Here is a 23,861-nt window from a genome sequence, read left to right as displayed (position 1 = left end):
TGGGGTCTGTCTCCACCAGCACTTACAAACCTTCCTAAAATCTTCAGAGTGCAGTGCCGTACAAACAGGAACAGTCAGGAATATTTGCTATCACAGTAGTACTAGCAAGGTGAGGTTAGCTTTTAACACACTGGAAAACACTTCACCTTGTAAAAGACCACGTAACTGTATCCTACATGGCGCACTCTATGCTCACGCCCAGTTGGTACCTTTGTGTGGAAACTGTTAAATATGCAGCAAATTAAAACAGGTAATAACTTGTTACAGTGTGTTACAAGTTTCGGTAGGTTTTTATGGTTTGTTTCGGTTTTGTTTGCTAATGCATTAGCAGGGCACAGTGGGAATTTTGCAGGCTGCCCCAGCTCACCTAGGGGCATACAGTAACTCGGCCTGGGTGGGAAGTGGGGAGCATAGGAGAAAGTTACAAGGTCTTCACCCCTGTAATAGCCTTTTTTCCTGCTTCTCAACCTGTAACAACTGAGTATTCTCATTCTGTTAATACTATTTTGATAGTGAACTGTTCTAAATGTATGGTATTTTTCTCTTAAACTGCCATTGCATTACAGATATGAGTATGCATGCACACACACACACATCTGCTTCCAAATTTTACGTTGATATCCTTACAGCTTCTGCAGAGCCCCAGCTGTATCTGTGTGCCGCACTCGTTTCCCCTGGGTTGTTTTACTGGGGAGGCAGAGTCCAAGATTTAGAAAACAGGTCTAGATCCAACACAGCACAAAACCCACAAGATGGCTTAGATGAATGTTTCTTGGCTTGTGGAGTTTGAAAATCTATGGTGGCTGTCAGCAGAGCCAATAAATTCTCCATCCTTGGCTTCAGGTAGTAACACAATGCTATTGGCCAGGTAAATGTCTGCTCTCTGGAGATATGTCATATATCATACAGAAGATATGTCCTTATACAGAAGGTACCTCCTATACAAAGAAAAGGCTGTGAGGTGTGTAGTGTCACTGAGAGCGAAGGAGCAGATTCTGACTGTGTTTACATGAGGACCAATGCTAAGTGATTTAATAGCCCTATTAATTCAAACTGGAATGAGCAAATCTGGTGGTAAGGTCAGTGGGAAACAAACAGTGTAATTTTTTACGTTCAAAATGTGCGTCCTAAATTATGAAACAAGATACTCAAATACAAGCATGTGGTAACACCCTGATTAATAATGTGTTTTCTTCAACAGCAGTGTACTACAAGCTGACCTTTCAAGTATTTTGTTACCAAAAAAATTTCCTGTATTTATTTCAAGCATAATTGTGCTGATTTTATGCCAGCATAATGTAAACCTAAGCAGCTGTAGGTACACAGATCAGTAGACTATCAAAAGCTTTTCGTGCATCTTGTGTCAGTAAGGGCAAAGAAAAAAATATTTTTTTAAATTTTTTTTATTTTGGGGGTTGCAAAGGCAATCTGTGGTGTTGTATAGATCAGGTCTGTATGGCCAGCCCAGGGCTACATTATACAGCAAAACAGATGTCTGCTGAGAGGCTGTGCTATTTGATTACAGAAGTGTTTGGGAGCAGGACAGTCATCCCTCAGGGGTGCAGCCTAGCTGGTGGGATGCAGCTTGGACAGCCATTTTCTAGAATAGCCTCAAGTAATTCACCACAGCTTAGACGATTCATGAGTTGAAAAGGAGCAGGCAGTATACGAGGGGCGGTCATCTTTAAAATCATACTGCATTTGAAATACCGTATGTGCTGTAATACAGAAGAGGTATTAAGCAGAAGATAAATGACAGTCCTTTTCTCTCCTCATCCCTCTGATTTATTGTTGTATTCTTTTGTGATGTTAATAGGTGTTTAGTTTCTCATTTGCCTTTTTACAGCAGTTGTTTTCTGCTTGTGCAAGTCCTGCAGGGCTGAAGGGCAGAAGAGGGAGTAGTGACCATAAAGCAGCAGGACTAGAGAAAAATATTGTCGAAAAATAGGAAAACACGGTTAGAAACCTAAAACTGGTGACAACTGAGGTTGACTGTGTGCCTTCACGACTTTGCCCTCAGCTCGTCCCTGAGTCCCAAGGATGGAGATGAGCGCCTTCAAGGGGAAGGACTCTGGGTTGAGCTGAAGGCTGTGGCTGCAGACCCACCCTCTGTCAGCTCTCCCTCTGGAGAGGAGCTGTTGTCTCTTGCAGGGACAGCCTTCTAAAGGGACAGTGACAATGTGGTGGGATGGTTGATTAGCTCGTTGCTAAGTTCAGTAACATTTATCACATATTAGTTCCTATTGCAAAACCTAAGGCAAACTAACTTAAATCGGTTGTGTGAGGTGATATGGTTGAAATGATTAGCTAGTCCGGAATACATCTCTTCTCCAGTGAGATAAACGAGCTGGGTCAGTGCCTCTTCCCTCTCCTTTCCCCTTCATTCTGCCCCCTCCTGCCCTCTCTCTCTCTCCCCTAGGTTTCTCAGAAAGTTTTTGTCTGGGTAATCTAAAGTTTTAAAAACTGTTTATCTTGCACAGTCTGAAATGTTTCTTACCCTCTCACCCACGGTACAGTGAAAAAACAAGTAGGCACATTTTGTAAAGACATCTTTAACAGCAGACATGATGGATGGCTCTTAGAATTACTTCTGTAACTACCAGAAGAATTGAAGATAAATGAGAACCTGAGACATGCGGTCACGCTCTAATAGTTGGCATCTTAGTCTTTTACCTTAGAGCTTAAGGCTTGGGTACAGGAGTTTACTCCTCTCTTTGTTATGCAATTAATCCAACTAGAACTTGCTGATTCTCATCGGGAGCAATTCTAGGAAACAGTATATATGTATAAAAAAAAACCTCTTAAGACTTTCTAGGTTGTTAGAAAATCTTTATTGGCTTGGAATACTGTATAATAGACCTGGTCCTCACAGATAGACATTACAGATGTCAGAAATGAATGTTTCAATGTGCTTTTAAAGACTGCATATTGTTTTATTGTGTGCTTTTTTGCACATCCATAAAAGACTATATGGGAAGGAAAGAGTAAAATTAATTTCCAGAGAGAAATGTTTCAGGATACTGGGCATTTTTCCACTGAACATCTCTGTGGAAATCTGGAAAAAGTGTTATTTCATTTCTCTGCAAGAAAATAATGCTCTAACTGTACTTCTCTTTCCCACCATTAATAAACTTGAGAAAATACTTCTGTAATTATTAACTAGTAGAAAAAAATGAGCTTGTTTTGGAAAGAGCAACTTAGGAGTTTATTGGCTTTTAAACAGAGTACTGTTAGAAGTGTGAACTGTGGATGGTATTTGTACTATTGTCTTCTGGTTTGCTTTCAGATAGAAGGCAGTTTTAACATTTTGGAAAAGATATGGGAGGAGGACAGCATTAACTATATCATTGCAATCTATGGATGCTTTTTGCATTTCTCTATTGCATGCTTCTCTATGTAGTCTGCTGTAGCCTGAATGCCTTGTGTATAGGACAGACTGGCAACAACCAAGTCCCTAATGGATTTGAAAGAGCTCTGGCTCTTTTCCTGTTTTGGGTTATGGATGTTTTTTTGAGAGAAGACAGTAAAAGGCAGCAAAGTTTAAGCTATTATTAATTTATATTGGTTTCTAATACTCACTGTTAGTTACATAACACCACCATGCATTGCAACTCTAAGTTCAACACATTGGTGTTTATGATGAGTATATTATTGCTTCATCTGGCATTTTATGCTCTGTTCTGCAGGAAGAAAAAAAAAGCAAGCATAATCCTACTTTCAGTGAAGTTACTGCAAATCTGCCGTTCATTTTTGTGGGAGTTCACATCCTTAGTAATAGAACTCATTGGGATGATTTTCAGGGTAAATTTTTGTAGTGCTGGAAACTGTTCTTGTAGAGGTTGGCACCAAATTAGTTGAAAACCAGTAGTAGTATAATTAAAAATTGCGACTGACTGTTTGTTTCATAATAGCACAGCGTGTGCCCAGATCCTAGGGAAAAAGACTCTTGCAGCAGCTGAAGAATGCAGCCTGTGATCTCCTTCTTCCCAGGGACGCTCCACCCAACCCCATCGCTATAAATGGCAATTGGACTTCAGGGAATTACAGCAGGCAATGACCTAAGCAAAGACAGGTTCCTCCGCAGCTGATATTTTCACTTCAGGGCATGAAATTAATAAAACGAAGAATGACCTTGAGCTGTTTTCTGAATGTTGCAAGGGCCTCGGCTTCATCTGGGACATGGGCTGGGCTCTGTAAGGATGGATTGGTGCAGTGAAGGTGGTGGTGGTCTGACTGAGCTTGGTCGGAGTCACTTGTTTTAGGGGACCGTGGGAGGGGCTGCAGCTGAACGAATGCAAGTTTGCCACAAAACCCCGTGTTTTATCAAGCAGCTGTGGAGATGACCGCTGATAAGCATGTTCATCATGTTCCTGTTGCCTTGCTAGCAAAGATCAGAGCTCATAGGAAACTTAGCAGTGCTCAGCAGCCAGGGAGAATGGTATTTAAAGGGGGAATTCATCTCATTTCGCTACACATCTGTGATTTCGCCACAGTGTAGACATACACCTCTGAGCTGGCCACCATACACTCCCTCCCTGCATGAGAGGAAGTGGGGAAAAATGCATTTCTAGAGTTTTATTCTTGTCTCTGTAAACCAAATGAAATTAATTGCTTCCCCAAAAGTACCCTGTTGATCACCACTGGTTGGAAGTGGTACTTAGAGTGTCTAGTTAGATAGATGCCTGTGTTTTGAAAGCAATCCCACTGTAGGTCTGGTCTAGTCCATAGCTGATCTGTCAGCATTTGAAACATCCGTAATTACTCTACACTTTTGCCATTGTTGGCTTTAATTACTCTGTCAAATGGAAAGGGTAAAACTTCACAAAGTCTAAGGGATTCCTCAAGGATAAGCTAGTTATTCTGTAATGAATGATGTATGGGTAATAATAATAAAAGTAATAACACTGGTAACATACTCTTTCATTAATTCTGTGCTGTGTGAGAAGTCACAGAGGAAAAGTGTGTTTATTGTTTATTGTTTATTCAGTGGAGAAGTGTAAGGGAAGTAGCCTTCTACGGAATAATAAACTTAAAGTTATACATTTAACAGATGCTTCATTCTTTATTATTCCCTCAGTTTCCGTCTGCAAGCATTATTGAGTATTTTTATCCATCTTTACCAAAACATCTCTTGCATACAGTATATATAATTTATTCAGCCGGGGTGATGTATTTCATTGTGTCAGTCCTGTAAGATACTGAATGCTTCTGTATGACCCAGAGCTGTATTAGGAGAAAATACTACTAAGGCAAATTTCAATTTGCATTGCGTGGGTGAGTAGGGACTCAAATACAGAAGTTCAGACAGGGGTGAGAGCAGTCGGGGCAGTGCTACCCTAGGTATCTGCCACCAGCAGAAAGTGCCGGCTCCGTCCTGCCACAGCCCAGTTACCCCTAGGGAAGGAGCAGCTCGGGGAGCTGCCCATGGTTTTCCTGACACCAGGAATTCTATCTGCACGCTTCAAAGGAAGAACCACTTGGGTCCTGAGAAAAGCAGAGTGATGAAAATGGCTTTAAAATGATCAGGTGGAATTAAAAAGGGCATTTGAGTTCATTTTCTCAGGTTTTCACTTTCCAAAAGTGCAGAGAGCACACCTGCAGGCTTCTCTCTGCAACGGCTGGAGCTTTACGTATTCCTTATGTATTCCTTACATAAATACATACACTGAGATGTGCCTATACTTTCACATACCTCCTGGAAATAAAGCTTTAAAGCAAATACCAAATACCACAAAGCTAATCAGTAAAAATACTGTGAAATGTTACCAATTCCTTTAAAATCAACGTAGTCTTTTAGAAATGTACCCAGCTTTCAACTTGACCCCTGGAAAGTCAGTCTTGTAGCTGAGGATATTTACTCTGTTCCATTTTTTGAATGGGATGCAGCTGTTGAATTCTTCAGACCTGAGTAAAGGCTCTTAACGAGCTTTATTTATATAATTTTTTTTCTGTCCTCCTCTGGTTTTGAACAAATAGCCACAACTTCAGCTAATGGAAATTGTCATACTGCAGGGAAGCTTATAAAGTCCTACTGCTTTGCTGGGGTGACTTTTCTGAAGAGCTGGACCCTTATGTGAGAACACATGTGTAATTATAGTAAAGTGTGAAACTTCTAAAAGAGACTAGCGCATGATAGAACCTGTAGGAGATCCCTGGGGATCTCGAGAACAAAGAGTACATCTAAGGTGATCAACTAAAATTCATCTGCAGCCTGTTAGAAGCACATTGCAATGATACTTAAGTGTATAATCTCTCTTATTTCAAAATACAGCCTTATGGCTTGAGTTTCCCTTGAATAAACTTTGTGCTTATTAACAAGCTATATCAAATAATCTCCTTTAGGTCATTAAAGTGCATAATGCAGATAAGAACTCTTTAGATCCTGTAAACCTCAAAATGAGTTTGCTCTTTAGACCTCTGTTACCAGAAATCTTTGACAGTAAGCTGAAATGCTGTGATATTTCGATGTTAGTAGAGTTTGGTAAAAGTTCAAAAGCAATATGCTGTGCTGCTACGTGTCTGTGGGATGAGGAGCTCTTCATACGGCAGTAGTGTGAGACCCAGCAGCAAATCTAACCTGGCAAGCAATTGTTGATTTTGCAAGGATATTGCAGTGAAAGCTCTTTAACTTCCTGTGTCTGCATGCCTTTTTTTAGCAAGAGCTTCATACCGGCTCTTAAAACCCCTACTCTTGGTTCCTTCTTTTTTCAATAAGCACTTTCCTCAATTGATAGTGAAAAGTAAAGTTCGAAGAGGTTTAAGTGGATCTTTCAGCTGACGAATGTGTATTTTAATTACAGTATTAATAATGTCGATAAGAGGAGGTGAACAGCTGCTGTGGCCACTTCACACAGACAGATTAAAATAGTTGGATTGGGGGCGTCTGCTAGATGCCATTAAAAATTTTACATAGGAGCAGAGAGCATTTGGCAGCCACCAACAAAAGCAGATGGGGGGAAGAGAAGAGAAGGAATAGAAGAGGAGGGTAAGAAGAGGACATTGGAAAGCTTTCATGCTGTTCATTCATCTAAAAATAGGTTTTCAGTCTGCCTCTGAGTTTGTTTATGTTTATGTCCTTCATTTGGAGACTGTGGATGGAGACATGTCTTTTCAAATGCTTTGGGAGCAGGGCCTGCGCTCTTTAAGCTTTAAGTTTGAGGAGCAGGAGTTACAGCCTTGCAGACACGCATGTGGTTGTGTATGCGGGCAGCTGCTGCGAGCTTCTCCCTGGCCGTGCTGCTCCTTCCGAGAGCTGGACAAGGTCCTTGCTACACCCTCTTCTCACCAAATACTCTTTTAAAATCTAGTGCATAATTTTCCAAAACATCATTTGAATCCATAGTTCTGTGCATGCGCTGCTTCCTGCCCGGGAAATCTGAACATGCCCAAAGATGGGAGTTTGCCCTTGTGATTCAACCACTGGTAACGTATGGGCTGTACCTAATGCCTAACGCTGCTCGTCGCACGTGGATTTTAGAACTTCAGTAAAGGGAAAATTCGCCGTACAGATTTTATAAAGGCAAAGCTGTAAAGTGGGGTTTTCAAGATACTGTAATGACTCAGAGTATGTTTGACTGCTTTCAAAAGTCTCAGAGAAAAAATCGAGTGTCCTCTTCTCCTGTTATTCAGCGATTACAGCAGCACTGGCCTGTCTAAGCAAACCCAGCTTTGGTTCCTCCAGGATTGTGAGCGCTTCCCCTTCAGCTGTCCGTTAGCTTACTGGAGTCTCTGCAACTCCTTCCGAGGTTTTCCTTTTCTAGAAACAGGAACGATGCTGCATGTTCTCTCTTGATCTATCTCACTGTATGGGCTTTTATGAGAACCTAATATAACTTGTCAGAGTTACGAACGTCATCTCCTTTGGAGTCATCAGTTTCTGTGAATAGGTAACACTTAAAATCATGAGATTAAAAACCCGAGTTAAATGTATTTAATTGGTTTTTATTTGCTTTCTGCTTTTTAGAGTTTCTGAGGCACAGGCAGACAGTCTCTGGAGCAGTCAGGGTGTTTTGTGGTTACTGGACCAGACAGCTCAGATATAATTAAAGTGTCTTTTTTGCATATGTGGCTTGCTACCACTTCTGTATTTTCACAGGTCTTAGGATCACATCAAGCATAAATCTAATAGAGGTTGTTGTAGTTCTCTTATTTGTTTTTATTTTTGAGTAAACTGTGTCACTCGAGCTTAATGTGTATAACCTTGTGTGACTGTGGATACCCAGTTTATCTCTGGGGCTCCCCAGTATAGTTGAAAAGGAATCCAGGAAAGGCTAAAGTAGTTAGGATTTTTCAATTACTTTTTGTGGAAATACACAAATGAAATGTGTTTTTATTCAAAATAGCTCTGCCATGTCTCCTGGAAGCTATTCTGCAGGGGTTTTTCTACACCCCAGGTTCTTTTTAATGGGCCATAAGGGACTTTTCATGGTGCAGTGCTATCCCTGGAGGTGAAGGAAGGGGTCTGTCACAGGAACCCCTGCTCACAAGGGGAAAGGTAGCCAAGCACGCAAGGTGCTTGAATCGCAGCTCCCATGAGGCATGCCAGAGCGTTTTGGACTGAAAACGTCTTTCTTAGCTGCAAACCTTTTTGAACTTTTTGACCAAACCATCATTTTTTTTTCCACAGAAAACATATCTTTCCTGAGTGTTTTTTAAGACAAAACCCTGATTTCTTCCACTGAAAAAATGAGATTTTTGGTCAATTCTGTTTCTGAAGCTATTTTTGACAGTCCCACGAGGTTTTTGTGGCCAGCATTGGTCATTGGTGTAACAAGAGATCAGCCAGAGGAATTCTCAGCTGCCTGCTAATTCGGTTCTCCTAATCCTGCACCCCTCCGGAGTGAGAGTCAAGTCCTTGGAATTTTGCATAATTAAGAAACAAAAGTTCCATACTGCTTATCTGTGAATGACACAGTTACAATATCAGAATCACTTAACTAGTTTCTCCATGAGAGTTTAGGCCAAGCTCAGTTTAAAATTTTAAGATTAATGTTTTTGAGTGCTCTGGATAGAAATGAACCCCAAGTAGACAACAGAAATAGTTAATTGTCTTCCATTTTGCTGCTGATAGGGTATCTTTTATATAACCTCTCCATAAACTCTGAATATTTTGTATTATTCCATCATGAATAGCATATTTTTAAATATAAAGCTGTGCATTACTGAAAAAAGTAGTTTGAAATGGGGAAAAAAAATTCCCCAGATGTACTGGTAGCTAACAGAAATGATATAAAAATAAGATCATCTAGGTGTTGACAGTGTACCCCAAAGGACCCTGATTTTTTTGCAAAGAACACTGTTAGCTACTGAGTAACCTGAAGAACTCCGGTTCAAAGCAGAAGTCAGTAAGTATTGCTGGACTCCTCAGTTTCTGAGACGGAAACCCTTGCTGTCAACCTATAGTTCCAATAAATAGGTCCAATATAGTTCCACATTTGTTTATCCAACGTAAAGGAACGTAACCTTGTCTGGAGCTGATAAATACAAGGGGGACAGGCTAGTTGGATTCTCCACAGCCACCCTATTTTATCTTTCTGCAGGCCACCAAAAAAGGTTGGTGATTTTTAGATTCTTTGCTTGCAGGGCGGCTGCTGTGCAGAACCTGGAAATGGCAGTTCCTTCATCACATGGTTCGAGTGACTGGTTTCATGAAGGAGCATGTCTCTGTTTCCAATTGTATAAATAGCAGAGCTTTGCTCATTAGAGGAAACTCAAAGAATAATGGCACCAGGGATATATGGGCTGAAGAAACTTTTTTTGGAAGAAAGATTGCAAGAACTACAAACGTACAGCATAATGACGAGAGGACTAGCAGGACACTGATCTCTGGCTACAGCAATTTGACCGGGAGAGAGAAATCTAACTTCAGTGCCGTGGGTTTGTGTTGGGATGTAAGCACAATCAGTGACAATACTTTTCTGAGGTTATTCAGCTGTCTTTGCAGCCAAGAGAGTTTTTTTTTCCTTGGAAAGCTTGTATGTTACGATGCTTAGTGTGCAACACTGGCTGTCCTTAGCACCGCTCAGCCCTGGGTAGTGGCGTGGAAAGAGACTGGAGATGGAGGTGAGGAGCTGCATGACTTGAGGATTTGATGTCTGATCTAAGAAGCACTGAAAATGCTGAGGCCTGTGCATTGTTTTCTCTGGGCTTTGGATAAGGCTCCAAAGTTAGGGACATCCGATGTCTGTGTTTGCTGCTGCCAGGCAGGCACTGGTGGCCAAGATGTCGAGCCGGGAAGGACTGCATGCATTTCTGAGCTGTGAGCGCAGGCTCTCGTACCCCGGCAGGTGGGAGGCTGTTCAGGCTACCTCGATTTAGAGGTTGCACAAAGCATCTGTGTGGATATATGAAAAAAAAAGTATTTACATAATCTCCCTTGCCATTGCCAGGAACTCTAGCCCGTGGTTTCTCCTGCTCTGTGAGCAATCTGATGAAGCGCTAAGTCGTGCCAGCCGAGAAACAAAGTCGTTGCTCTGAATGATGACTTGGTGAATTGCCACGTGGGGCAGAGCTGCCATCAGAATCATTGGTGATTCACTGTTTTTCACAAATTTTCTACGCTCCCTGCCCACACACTGTAGATTGTGTATGGGGACTGTGAACATGACAGACATTATTTATGAAGGAGCGCCTTTATCAAGGATTTTTTTCCTCTAGCATACTGTGTAATATGCTCAGTCTCTGTGTTGCTGTTGTCAAAACCATGTTATAAATATAGCTGGCCTGCCTGCTTGAATAGAAAGTTTTCAAAGGTGTTTTAAAAATCTCCAAACTAACTGTGTGAAAAGGTCAGGCAGAAACCGCTGAGTGCTTCTTGCTGTGCTCCAAGGAGCCATGGCAGCTGTGTCCAGCACTCTTTTGGCTACTCCTGGTAGGGAGAGTTTGGGCAGTTACAGTTGGTTTTGGGCTTGCACAGCCACGGGGGAGAAGGATTTTTGAGGGGAGGCCTGCCCCTTCCTCAGCACTCCCTGCACTGTCTCGGGACATCTTCTTTGGAGTAAGAATCAGGGAACCCGGTCACAGCTTGCCTGTGTGATTGGGCTTTCCCCTGGGCTGAGCTCTCGTCTTGCTTCAAAACGGAGAAATGAAAAGATCAATTTTTTCCCCCTAAGATTCATGACGTCTGGCAGCAAAAGGTGTCCTGGGAGTCACAGCTGCTCCAGCTGGGCTCTCTCTCAGATGCTCGATACACAGCTTCAGGTCAACAACATTATTCTTATCTTATTCTTACTTTATGAAACACCGTAGTCAGATCCAGGTCCTTTATTTGAATCTGGTTTGATCAAAAACTGAAGGACACTGAAGACACAAGAGAACTTAGTTAATGGGTAAGGAAACTGAATAATCTCATACGTAGTGTGGTAGAGGTAAGTGTGATGGAGAACATGTGCTGAATGTGGTGTTCATGGTGACATGAAGTTTAATTTTTTTGCACTTTAGCTACGTTTGAAGAAAACAGAACAGCTTTGACTCAGTGGGGGTAAAATCTGGCACTACCAACCACTTACCACACTCTGGAGATCCATCAATAAACTGAGAGCCCTCAAATGCTGTTTGTTTTCAGACTAGTTTCATGACCTTGCCTGTGTTCACAGTTGGACGGAGAGGAATGAAACTACGGAATGGGAAGTGGTGTCACTTTTTTAAACCAAACTGTAAAATTAGGCTGATTTGTATGAGTGGCTTCGTCAGGTGGCTTGCTTTGAAGTCCATGGTGACACTTTTATCCTTTTCTGTATTCTCTGTGCATGAAGGCTCAACAACCTAGGCAGTTGTGAGCAAAATATGCTGAGGAGAAAGGCTTTTTGAAAGCTGATAGCATGACAGCTGCAGCTGCATAGGTTCAGTTGGGCGAATAACAGTTTCTGTAAGCATCAGGTTTTATGGCTATGACTGTGTAATTGTTGCATTTTTAAATTTGAGTTAGCTGCGTAGAGGAAAGTAGAGACCAAGAGCTGTTCATCTTCTGGCTTGGTCCATGAGGAGCTTGTAACTCTAGCAATTGTTTCTGTTTTTCATAACAGTGGGAACTTTATGGGCTATTTTTCCCCTCTCGCTTTCCAAAGTAAATGTGCTGCTAAAAAACAAAGAAAGAAGTCGTGGACTGTCTGGCAGGCACACAGTTTGTACTTGGGGTGCCTCAGGGTGGAGGGGCAGTTTACAAAATGTACCTTTCTCCTGAAAATTGATGTTGCAGCACAGTGGTTTTATTTGTGTGGATCCATTTTACATTTCTTTCTTTGGAATGCCACATTTTTAATGAGTCTCCATGTTAATAGAAAACGATGAGCATCAGGGTGCTCTTTAGTGGGCTTTCCAGGAATGTACACTGATCCATCAATCTGACCTATAGCTATATATCCATTCAGAGCAGTTTGTATAGTTCCAGTGTAGCTGAGGTGGTTTCTTAAAAAAGATTTAAACTCTTGTTTGGTATTTAACTTAATGGCAAATCAGCAGATTCATGAGTGCAAACAGGATTTTTTTTAATAAGAAATGCTGAAGTAGTGCTTCTCAATAAGCTGTAGTATTATCCTTTGCTGTGCATTGCAAGAAGAGAGCATGCACTCTTTCAATACATAGAAAACAGGAAAAGTAATTACGTAGTTGAAAAGTAATGATAATGCTAGTGAGTGCAAAGCCACCTCTTTGTACTCACAATATTTTCCCTAATTATTAGACTTTCTGTATTTTCTGAACTTTTCCATAGAGAATTGTCTTTGCAGGGTCTTCAGGAGAGCAACAGAGTCATCAAAACGGCTGCCGATGTGGGTGGAATTTGATATCCCATATCTTAAAAAACCCACCCCAATACAAAGCAAGAAACACAGTCCCAATAAACTGGAGTAGATTGGCAGGGCAGTGCAACTCACTTAGTGGTACATACTTCTCCCAGGCTGCCTGACATCTGTGTGTAGGACATGGTAGTGTTTGCACGTGTGGACATAGTGTGAGAGTGGTAAAACCAAAATGGAAGTGTAGAGTGATTATGTAGCAAATGAAGTGAAAACTCCTAATCCCTAAAAGCTAATTGCTTACTTTCTGCATATTTGCAATGTGCCTGTCCCTGCCTCCTAGAGGCATGCATACTCTGTGTTGCTAACACCTGCAACACTGCTGGCTGGTGATAGAAACTCATGACTCAGAGAAAACATCCTTAAATAAGAAAACGTCTCCTACAATGCCTTTGTTTCAGCCCAGGTTGTGAAAGAGAGAATGTGCATGAGGGTGCACACATGGTCACAGTAGGGAGTGAGTGGGTACTCACTGTTGGAGGTGTCCAAGTCAGCTCTGAGAGCAGCCATTCACATAATGAGTTTGCAGGTCGTTCTGGAGGGGGCTGACAATCTCTACCAAGGTGCAATATAGTAGTGGGGGTAGATGTTAGAGTAGCCGGTAGCCTCCTGATAAGGTCGTTTGCCTGCGATGGGGTAAAGCCTGGTGCAAGCTCTTGCTCTAAGCCAGGTAGTACAGACCTCCTCCTGAGTACTCTGTGTCTTAGCTGAGTAACCGAGAGCTCTCACTCTGCTTTCAAAAGTAAATATTTGGAGATGTCTTGCATTTTGTTCCTATCAACTAAATCACACCCACTCCCACTCTCCCCTTCCAAAAGAAGTAAAACCCCTAGAATTGTTTCCAACCAGACCTGGTATGTAGGCAGTTGGAATGGCTATTTGCCACATGCGCAACAGATCTAATTTTCTTTAGACCCAAAACCCTTTCTGTAAGTAATATCAGTTTATAGAAAATACTGGTTTGAACTGCTTGAAACAGTAAGAATAAGGGGTTATATTGAATTAAAGGCTTTACTCTTAGTCAAATCCCAGTTCTTGGAATCATGGAATTAATTATTTCTTCATGATGAGATTCTGACAGTATGCTCAAGTCAGATAATCTAATCTACATGTACCTTAAAAGCTCAAAATCCAGGAGGTAAACTAAAGTGATCAAATACATATTTTAGGCTTGTATACAATACTCAGGCTGATAAGATTTTTGCATGCTTGGAAATGACAGTGTGTGCTCTCACATGCATTCTCTCTTTCAAATAGTAGATCATTTAGTTCTCTTTAAAATGTTGCCTTTTTTTTTATGCTGAACGTAATAGAAATAGATGCCACTCCTAACCGTCCAAAGCGTTTGCTGCAGTCACATTAATACTTATTATTGGATGCAGAAATGGTTAACTTCTGTGCTGTGCTAGCAGAGATCCTTATTGTTTCACCAGGGCATTATGTACTACTTCAGGACCAGTAAAGCTACAAATAGGACATACGATTGTATTTGCTTAATCCAAATTGTTTAAATGCATTTTGCATGTAGTTTTGGCCTTATGTTTTCATATGCTTAGTAGTAATCTCATTAGGCTTAGGAGAAAGAGCACTATTTCATATTCGAAATCTCATTGGAAATCTTTACATTTAGTAGGAATGTAACATGATTGGATGGCATTCGTGGCATGAATGGATACTACAACGTGTAGTATTGAGCAAAGGTTGTCCTCGGGATGGAGCCCATGACTTTTGGGGCACAGGAAAACTCAGAGAGGACATGAGAGGACATGGCATTCTTCAGGGTCTCACGGGCTGTGGTTCCTTGTTCAGCTTCACGAGCAGTTGAACGTTGAGGGCTGTTGGGAGCACGTTTGTGTTGGTTGCAGAAGCTGGAGTGGGGTCTATTTAAGGCAGCTTTGCCTCTAAAAATAATACTTGTGTGACTATTGATTGTATTTGATTTTGGGTCAGCTGCCATTAGCTTGCAGAGTTCATATTATTCCTGCTGAAGCAGGAAAGTGTTTTAACACTTGAGAAAAACACAGCACCAACCTCTCAAAATGTACAGTATATGAACCGGTAAAAGGGATAAGAATTCTCCTCTTAATCAACCCAGGCTGTCCCAGATCTCTTGTGTTGAGATTGATGAAACCTCTGGCTTTTGTTGTATAGGCTATTATTACTGTGGTGTCAGATGGTTTTAATTACTGCAGTTCAGCTTGTTACGGCATGCAGTCGTGGTTGTGACAGCTGTGCCTGTACTCTCAACCTGCAGCAAAATTCAGAGCATTGCAATGTGGCTTAATTCTCTTTTACTAACAAAAATACACAAAAATCTGTTTAAGTGAAGACCGACAAAATTTCAACTATAATTGTACAGTTGCATCTAGGCTTTTTAAGGTGTTCTGTCTCCATTTTGGCACCTCCAAAAAAGTACTTGGCCCATTCTGGCTCTAATTGTGGTGCTTCTGGATAAATTCCTCAAAAAATATTTGTATCGGTTGAAGTAAGAGATTCAGAAAAATCTGTATTTTGATGCATTTTAATGGAGCTTTCTAACTTCTGGAGTTTGGTTTCCTGGATGTATAAAAGTTCAGTACAGAGTGGGTATATTAGGGATGAATATTTTCCTAGGCAGTACCTTTGTACATCATTCATGTTTATTAATGTCAGAAAAGGAATGAAATACATCTCCGTTACACATCAATTTTTTTAAGAGAATGCTTTTTAAATATTCTAAACATGAAGTAGTATCCCAAGGCATTTGGAAAACTTGGAGAGGTTGATTGTAGAAGAACAGGAAATATTTTTCCCTTTATTTTAGCAATTTCAATACTACTGTGAAAGCATGCTCATTCTTCCGCTCCCTGTTTACCCTTAGACTAAAGTTAGAATGGCTTTTTTTTTTTTCCCTGATGAATGGAAATCACCATTGTGATACTCTGAAATGTGTGTCTTTACCTGGGCATGGGTTCATGCCATCTTGCTAGATGAAGTATTTCTGCTGTGGATGTGAATTCTGCCTCCCCTGTGGGGAATACCAGCTTTCCAGTGTCCCACAGGGGTTGTCTTGTAGTACCGATCCTGAGTACCTGGATTTCCAGCCTTGGGAATGTGCCAGGACGCTAGCTAGGAGTGAGGAAGTGTCTGTCTTTGGCAACGCCATGGCTATATTAATTGCCATTAAATAGTTTTGATACCTAAACCACTGTTTCGTAAAGTGTGATCTTTTTGACGAAACTAATAGCTTTTTCTGCACATACATTATTTAATACACATAAGTACAATATAGCATGAGATAAGGAAACTAGTGCAAGGCTCTGAACTGTAACACAGGATCATCTAGACTGTACTTATTCTGTTCTTAGTGGAGACATTATATTAATAATTTTGCCACTGATGTCAAGGGGAACAGGATGTCACCCTAGATAACGACCTTAATGAAGTCAGTCTTTCTTAACGAAGATTAATTGTTGGGGCCCCATACTTTGTGCATCCATGTTCAGATATCTTCCTCTGAATGCTTTGATGTCATGCAGCAAGTCTTGTGCTTCTTCGTATTTACTATCTAGATGGCGTTTCATTAATCTGAAAGACTTGTCTTCTTTTGTGATACTAGCAGTCCCTTGGGAGCATCTGTGTGATGCCTGCTGTGTTTGGAATTGCCAGAGCATCCTAGGTTGCGGTAGTTTGTAATGCCAGCTGGAAACCAGTGCGTTGCCTGTCACGAGCTGCGCTGGCTACGGAGGAGCATCTGGAAATAGGGTGGCAGAGAGAGTCAGGCCGTAGCACACTCATACCATCCAGTTGTTTCCTAACTCTTTATTAATCTGCAGGCGGTTACCTAGGATGGCATTAGTAAAGGACTGGCCATGAGGTTCTTAACTGCATGTAATGCTAAAATGGATACTTAATGTAGTTTATTTCCCCCTTCTCCTTAATTCTCATCCTGTCCAGGAACAGTGTTCAGTACATTGATTTCATTTGATAGAGTATATAGTAGTACTGGAGTGACTGGCTTTCACTTCAGATCTGGTTTTGGTTCATACTAACAGCAATGCCAGGGAAGTGAGGAAGAGAGGGACTACCTGCACCAACAGTCAAATTGTGAGAGTTTATACCTGAGGAGTCTGGAAATAATTTAGAGAGACTTGAAATAAATGACCAAGATAAGCGAAAGGTTTATAAAGTGGCAATGATATGTGGTTTCATGAAGCTTAAAGAAGTAATTAAGCAAGCTGAATTAAGACATTGTAATGCTATATTTGCCATGTTATTTGCATTATAATAATTTCATGTGCGAAAATACAGAATTCTTTTACAGTGGAGACCCATCTAAATAGAAGCACATAGCTAAGTGTTGCTAGGGTAGGAGAAAAACAAGTAGACATAATTGGTTTTGATCTTAGTGGTTTCAAATGGATTTGAGCAAAAGACTAATGAAAAGTAGACAGCTAATCTGATAATGGCATTTACCTAAATGAGTACTGACTGAAGTTATTAACAATAACAATAATGCAGTAAGATAAAAATTGCTTTCTTCGTCTTGCATTAAAATTTGTGATATCTAAAACTGCCAGGTGTGGGGGTTCTTATTTCCCACCCTCTGCACAATCCACATTACTCACTAAGGCTTAAAACTCCGCAGACATCAACAGAGGTCGATCATCACCTGTAGATTTCCATCTACATTCAGGATTCCTTGCAATAGTTGGCAACCGGTTTCTGTATTGTGCAAAGGACAGAAGAACGAGACTTCGCTAAGTGACATCTGAAAGACTGTGTGTTGGAGGGTCAGGAACACAAGAGTAGCCTACACATACTTAAGAGTAATTTAAGGGAATAGTGTTACTTAAGTCAGGATGTACCACCTACTGTTTATTTTGGAGCCACTGAACATCCAACCCATTAAAAAAAAATGCTTGAAAGAATATTAGTAAAACTGAAGTCTGCATGTTATTAAAAATGTGCTTATGACCGTGGACAAGAAATATGGGAAAAGTGGACAGGTTCTTCGAAGGCACAAGATGCAGTTAATCAGTCATCTCCTTTGCTGAGTCATCTGCTCTGGTGTTTTAGTTACTTACCCAGTACGTGAACTGCTTGGTTGAATGGAGGAAAGATGTTTGATGTTAGTGGGACGGCCAGAGGGAAAATGAACCTGAAGCTGGAGACTTGTGAGGGAAAAGAAGTGGCTGGTTGGTAGAAGAAACCAGAGAAGGCTTTTAGTCTGGTTTAAGGTTTCATAAAAGTCAGTTATGAAAGCACCCTTTGCAGTTAGCAGTTTGTGTCCGATCTGGCTGATCACTTTATCCCAGACCAATACTTCTGTTTGCTCTCTTCTCTGTTTGTTTTTGTGTTGGGTTTTTTTTTCTTCTTGGTGATGAAGGAGCCATTTGCAGGTCATATTCTGACCTACAATCCTACAATCTAAATAATAGAGAAGAAGCTGTGTATGTATGTCTGAACACGTATGCAGGGCATGAGCTTCAAAAACCAGGTCACTCTGACTTAGTGCTTAAAGGTCTTCTGCTCCTTTTAAGCTTCTGCAAGGAGCTATGTCAGGCTGATGTTGAAGTTGAAGTAGGCTGACAAAATGTTCCTCCTCATATGGAGAGAGAAACAGAAAAGATCCTCCGTGTCTGCCCTGCCCTTTGCCTCCTTTGGTTGCCCCACAGAGTGGAGAATAGCCTTAGGCAGATGTGACTGATGTAATTGCACCAGCACCCATTTTCCAAGGGAGCTTGACTTTTCTGGACCTCTCCCAAGCCTGGTTGATTTTGCAGTAATACAGGCTGTATGTAAAATTGTACAGTGCTTTAGAAGGAGGATGAAGCTTTTAATTTAACTTGTGTCATGCAAAGCATAGGAGTCTTTGAATAGATTAACTTACCAAATACTGTATTTTGGCCCATAGAAGACAGTGCTATTTATTTGCCAAATAAACCAGACTTTTTCAAGGAAACATTTCTTGAGCCTCTCACTTCTTTAGCAGATTAGGAGATTCCACTGGCCCTAACATATGATTTTCCAAAAATATTTTAGTTAATTAGTCATGTGTACCATTAGCATAGTAAAAACCTATGTTAATGTGACCTAGCAGAGATTTTATCAAACCCATGGAGTATAAAAGAGGAATGTCTTCTTCACTGCACAGAAACTGGATGGAATGATTCCACATTCTTTATCACTGCTCAGTGATCTGTCATGGCATTGGAAACTGCAGAGCTTGCATCCCACCGTTTCTAGCCAGGCAGGACCAACCCAGTGAGCGCCAGGGACATACTGGGAGTTTGCAGACAGCCAGAATAAAAAATCTGGTTGGAAAGAACAGCCCTCATAACCTTGTTGGGGGCTTTCTTCTTTCACTTGGTTTTAAACCTTTGACCTCCTATAAAAAAAAAGGGGTGGGGTGCTCCCATATTAAGGTAAAATTAGCTCGGGTAGGATTCCTGAGCCAGTGCTGAGTTGGCTGCTCTGCTGATATAAAGCAGCACGGCTGTCTGCAAAGAGGCTTACTGGGGTCCCCAAAACAGAATATTAATGCAGGGCTGTACCACAGCTAGCAAGCCCTGTCTGTCTGAGTTCAACTGGTTTGGCTGGGCTAACAGTTTAGCTGCAGTGTTGCAGTGGTACAGCTCACTGCTTGCTTGTGGTGACAGAGCTAATTCAGAGATAAGGCAGAGGATGCGGAGTTACCTCCATAGTAAGATTTGCCCTTGGTAATTTTTATCTGAAAAAGAGCAATAATTCATTGTCCATGCAAAATTCAGTTAAGGTATGTTTATTTTACTTGTGATAATTCCTAAAAGCCCCACGCACCCCTTCGTTTTTGTGCTCTACGGGAAAGAGGACATGTCCTATAAAGTTTACTTATTCTGTTACTGCAACATTTTCTAATGGGTATCCTTTTTGCTTCCCATTCCTGTTTCAAAATTAAATATCTTGGTTTGAAATTTTTTATGGTAGACATATCAGTGATATTTTTGTTTATGAAAATGCTCATCTCAGAGAAATAGATAAAATCCCCCCAAACTCTAACATAGAGACCTATATTTCTCTCTCTGTACTATTTTGACTGTAGCACATTTTGTACATTATATGTTCATGAGGATTGAATTGCATACTTCTGTACTTGTAAAGTTTCTTTTGCGTTATCAGGCTTGGAAAGGAATTAGTTTCTTAGTATACATTGTCTGGTTGTGGATTCTGTTCTCAATCACTTTTATCTATAAATGACAACAGCTTTTTAAAAAATGTAAATGTTTACTTGCAGTTTTGCAAATAAGGTTTATGTGACTCTTGCTGCTTTGGTTTTGCTTGAGTTAAGCTAATCAGCTTGGCTTGTGTCACTGTGCAAACCTTTAGTTTGAGATTACTAAATCTAGCTAATCAACAGTAAGGCACTAGAAGAGCAAGAAGAGATGAAGAGGCAAAAAAGTAATGAACAAATTCCAGTAGTCAAATATTGGACTAGTGCAGAAGTTTGCATATGTAGCCCATGTATATATAAATATTATAAGGATATTGAGCATAGTACATGTACTGAGTGTACAGATGTGCAGTTGTTCACATTGAGTTAACAGCTTTATCTATTATGGTTGCCTAATGACTTACAAAAAATACAGTGAAAAAAAGCTTCCTTGATGAACTCAAATGTACTTCATGCATCATAAGAAATGGTGATTAATGTGTAGTTCCTTTGATATATATGGCTAGATGGTGCTGCATGTTTGTGAATTTTTTTTGGTCTAATATGTATATGTGAATACACACACGCAGTCATAGGTATGCATATACAGGTATGTGTATGCGTTTGTATACACAAATGTATGTAGAGTTTGTATGTGTGCACGTATATATACATACACATATATAATAAGCAAAATATATGGAAACATGCACAAAGGCATTTACATACAACAGGATGCATAGCTGCTAAGTAAAGCCAAATTTTACTGATTTTTGTAATAAGGAGGTTCATCCAATGTCTTTTAAAGTCTACGGACATCCTTTGACTGCAGATGTGTATGCTGAACAGATGAATTATAAGTGAATGGTGAAAAACTGAGCATGCAGTGAAGGTACAGATGTTGAAATTTAAACTAAAAATGTGCACTTCAAATGAGAGTGAAGTTCGTTAATTGTAAGTTTGCCATGTTGTGATGAAGAGCAGGTTGGTGGATTTGTCTTTACAGCTCAGCTGATGTACATCAGAGTTTTTCCATTATCTACAGCTGCATCAGGTTATACCTACTGACAAGTTTTATGTTTATTTTTTTAACACTGTTAGAATGAAACCCAAATTCTTCTTTCTTTGCCTGTAGTGCTAAAATGCGCTGTTTGATGATGCTTTGATGAATTCTGAAATTCTTGCTTGAAGTTAATTGTCAGCCTTTAAGCTTGTCTGTGTGCTTGCACTTCTCTTTGACTGATGATTACTTCTCTCGCCCAAGCTAAGTACTAGCTAAGAGAATAGCTTTTTGTGTATGTTATCACAGGTGGGAGATAGAACAGCTAAAGCTTTTGATTTGCTTTCCAAGCATAATTGGTACCTTACAGAGATGTAGCATATCTCATGTTGTTTTCCTGTATAAATTTTAACACATACGTTGTTATTGTGCCTTTTCAAAAACATCAAACAGCTTGTCCTTTAGTCGATCTTGGTCTAAGCACAGTATCGTCATAAGGAGGGGATGGGATGTGTCAGAAAAGAGAAGGGGCTCTGCCTGTGTACTCTCTCAACAGTCTGGTGGAGTGGGATTAGCAAGTTGAGGGAGAGAAGATGTGTGTTGTCCCTGGACCTGTGGAGGTCTGCACGTCTGACTAACTGTGGGGAAAGGAATGAAGTGACGACCAAGTACTGTACAAAGAAAGCAAACTGGGAAAAGCAGACAAGGGCTTTTTTTTCCTGCTTTGTGCTTTTGGTTACTGGAATCCTAATGTTTTTGCAACAATACTTGCTTAAATGGTTTCAGACAGAATTGACTTTTTGTTTTGCATGTCTGTACTCCTTTTAAGGAATGCTACTCTTAGGAAAACAAAGATATTTGAAAGGCTAGAGATGTCCAAGAAAATGGCCTTTTAGAAAAGAGGACCTGTGTTGTTTTTCCTAGCAGTAAAAGAGATGGTTCTGTTTATTAAACCGTGAATACCGTAGGATGCTTCATATTTTTCCATTTGATTTCCTGTAGGGTGATTTCACTTGGAACAGCATGTCAGGGCGCAGTGTTCGGCTGAAGTCAGTTCCCGTTCAAAGCCTCTCGGAGCTGGAGCGTGCTCGGCTGCAGGAAGTGGCTTTTTATCAGTTGCAGCAGGACTGTGACCTGGGCTGTCAGATTACTATCCCCAAAGGTAAGGGCTTGATAAACCGTCTCTGTTTAGATTGCAAAGCCACTGACATGATATCACAGCAATAAAAGGGAGAAAACACTAGATTGTTTATTCCACAGACATTGTCTTCCATTTAATTTTTTCTTAAACGTAGTAACTATGTAAAAATGACTAGTAATGTTTGTCTGCTATATCCAGTGCAGGCCACCTGGGGTGGGAGCATCTGATCAAGGACAGATGTCAACAGGGCAGATAATCTAAATCAGACCTATCCATGCTAGGATTTCTTGATACTCAGCTGAGATAAAAAGGCTTTTCTTACACTTCCTGACGTCCAAAAGTACCCATCTATGTAGGTCAGATACTTCATACCATAGAAGTGGCTTTTTCACTCTGTATTGTATTGGCTCCGGAGGAAGCCAAGCATCACTAGTCAGACAGACAGTGAAGACATCTGCATCAAATAAGATGAATCTTACCTAAGTTTCCCTAAAGACAGTGGCGATTATTTCCTAGAAAACAAGTTAATTTTCAGCGTAAATCATTGAACTCCTAAGGAACAGGAGATTAATTGAAAAGAAGCTCAGCTATCGGAATCCTGATGCAGGATATGTGCACTTAGTAGACCTGTGCTTCAGTTACTGTGGAAGAGATCTAAACCTCACTAAAACTAATGCAAAAGTTTCCATTGTTTCTTGTAGGCTGGAGATCAAACTTAGCAAAGACAGCTGTTGTGCTATGATACAATCATCTCAAAATCTGGCTTTCCTGTTGTTTCTTTCCAATTGTTGTATACTTATTTAAGGAATAACAAGGGACCACAGAATTCTCACCTTTGGCTACAAGCAGAGGTACAGTGATGCCACAGGACCAGTTTTTGAATGAATCAAAGTTAGGCAGCAAAAAGTTGTCTAGTCAGTGAAAATAATGGTGTGGAGGAGAACATCATGAAAGACATCAGCTTGGGTATTCATGAACTTTGTAGGATCCGCAGAAAACTCCGGCCAAAACCAACAAAGTCCAACTTACCAATTACAGCAGGGCATCAGTTTGTAGTGAGATGGATATGATGAAATTCTTCACAGCTCCCCTGGTCCCTCAAAAAATGCTCCATCGATAGGAAAACAATTTTACAGGACATTCATATGAGGAACTGGATCACTAAGGGAACTGCAATGTTTTCTGGCAGTCTGAACTGCCACTTGCAGTTCCACTGCGAGATGAATATACATATCTGGAGGTAATACCACCCAAGACAATAGAGCATACATATTCATGTTCAGAAACTTTGAACTTCAGAGAGTGAATACTATTTTTGTATTCTCCTTGCTGTTTCCTGCTGGGACTGCCATGAAAGGCTAATCATCTGGGAAAGCCAGGGTCTCTTTCCAGTCAACCTACACTTCCTCTGCAAAATGCTTTGGAGTCACAGGCAACGGCACAGTGATGCCAGGGCTTGCAGACTAGGAGCTGTTGAATCTTTCAGATTCAGATCACACACAAGAACAGTTTTTATTTTCACAGCACATATATACGTGGGTAAATATATGTGTAATTAATTTTAGATATATTGAGTATTAAAAGTATAATTTCATGCATAAAAACTGAATAAGAATAATACAAACTCTGGTGAAGCATCTTAAAATAAAAGTCACTTCACAGACTCAGGAACCCAGGTTCCAGTTTCTTCTCTATGGCTGGCCCCATCATTTCATGTATCTTTTGCTTCAGTTTAGATGAGAAATAAATTACCTA

At 40.6% G+C, this 23,861-nt stretch overlaps 1 protein-coding gene across 1 annotated transcript in view; it reads left to right on the top strand.

The window, feature by feature from the left end:
• ARHGAP6 (Rho GTPase activating protein 6) overlaps window positions 1-23,861 on the top strand; it is a 347,727-nt gene that overhangs the window by 259,255 nt on the left and 64,611 nt on the right. The window contains exon 2 of the mRNA XM_059817233.1: window positions 21,968-22,127. Within this exon, the coding sequence (XP_059673216.1) occupies window positions 21,968-22,127 (160 nt within the window). The remainder of the gene's footprint in view (window positions 1-21,967; window positions 22,128-23,861) is intronic.

Source organism: Gavia stellata, chromosome 1 (assembly GCF_030936135.1).
Source record: "Gavia stellata isolate bGavSte3 chromosome 1, bGavSte3.hap2, whole genome shotgun sequence".
NCBI classification, from domain to species: domain Eukaryota; kingdom Metazoa; phylum Chordata; class Aves; order Gaviiformes; family Gaviidae; genus Gavia; species Gavia stellata.
This window is presented reverse-complemented; position numbering and strand designations above follow the sequence as displayed.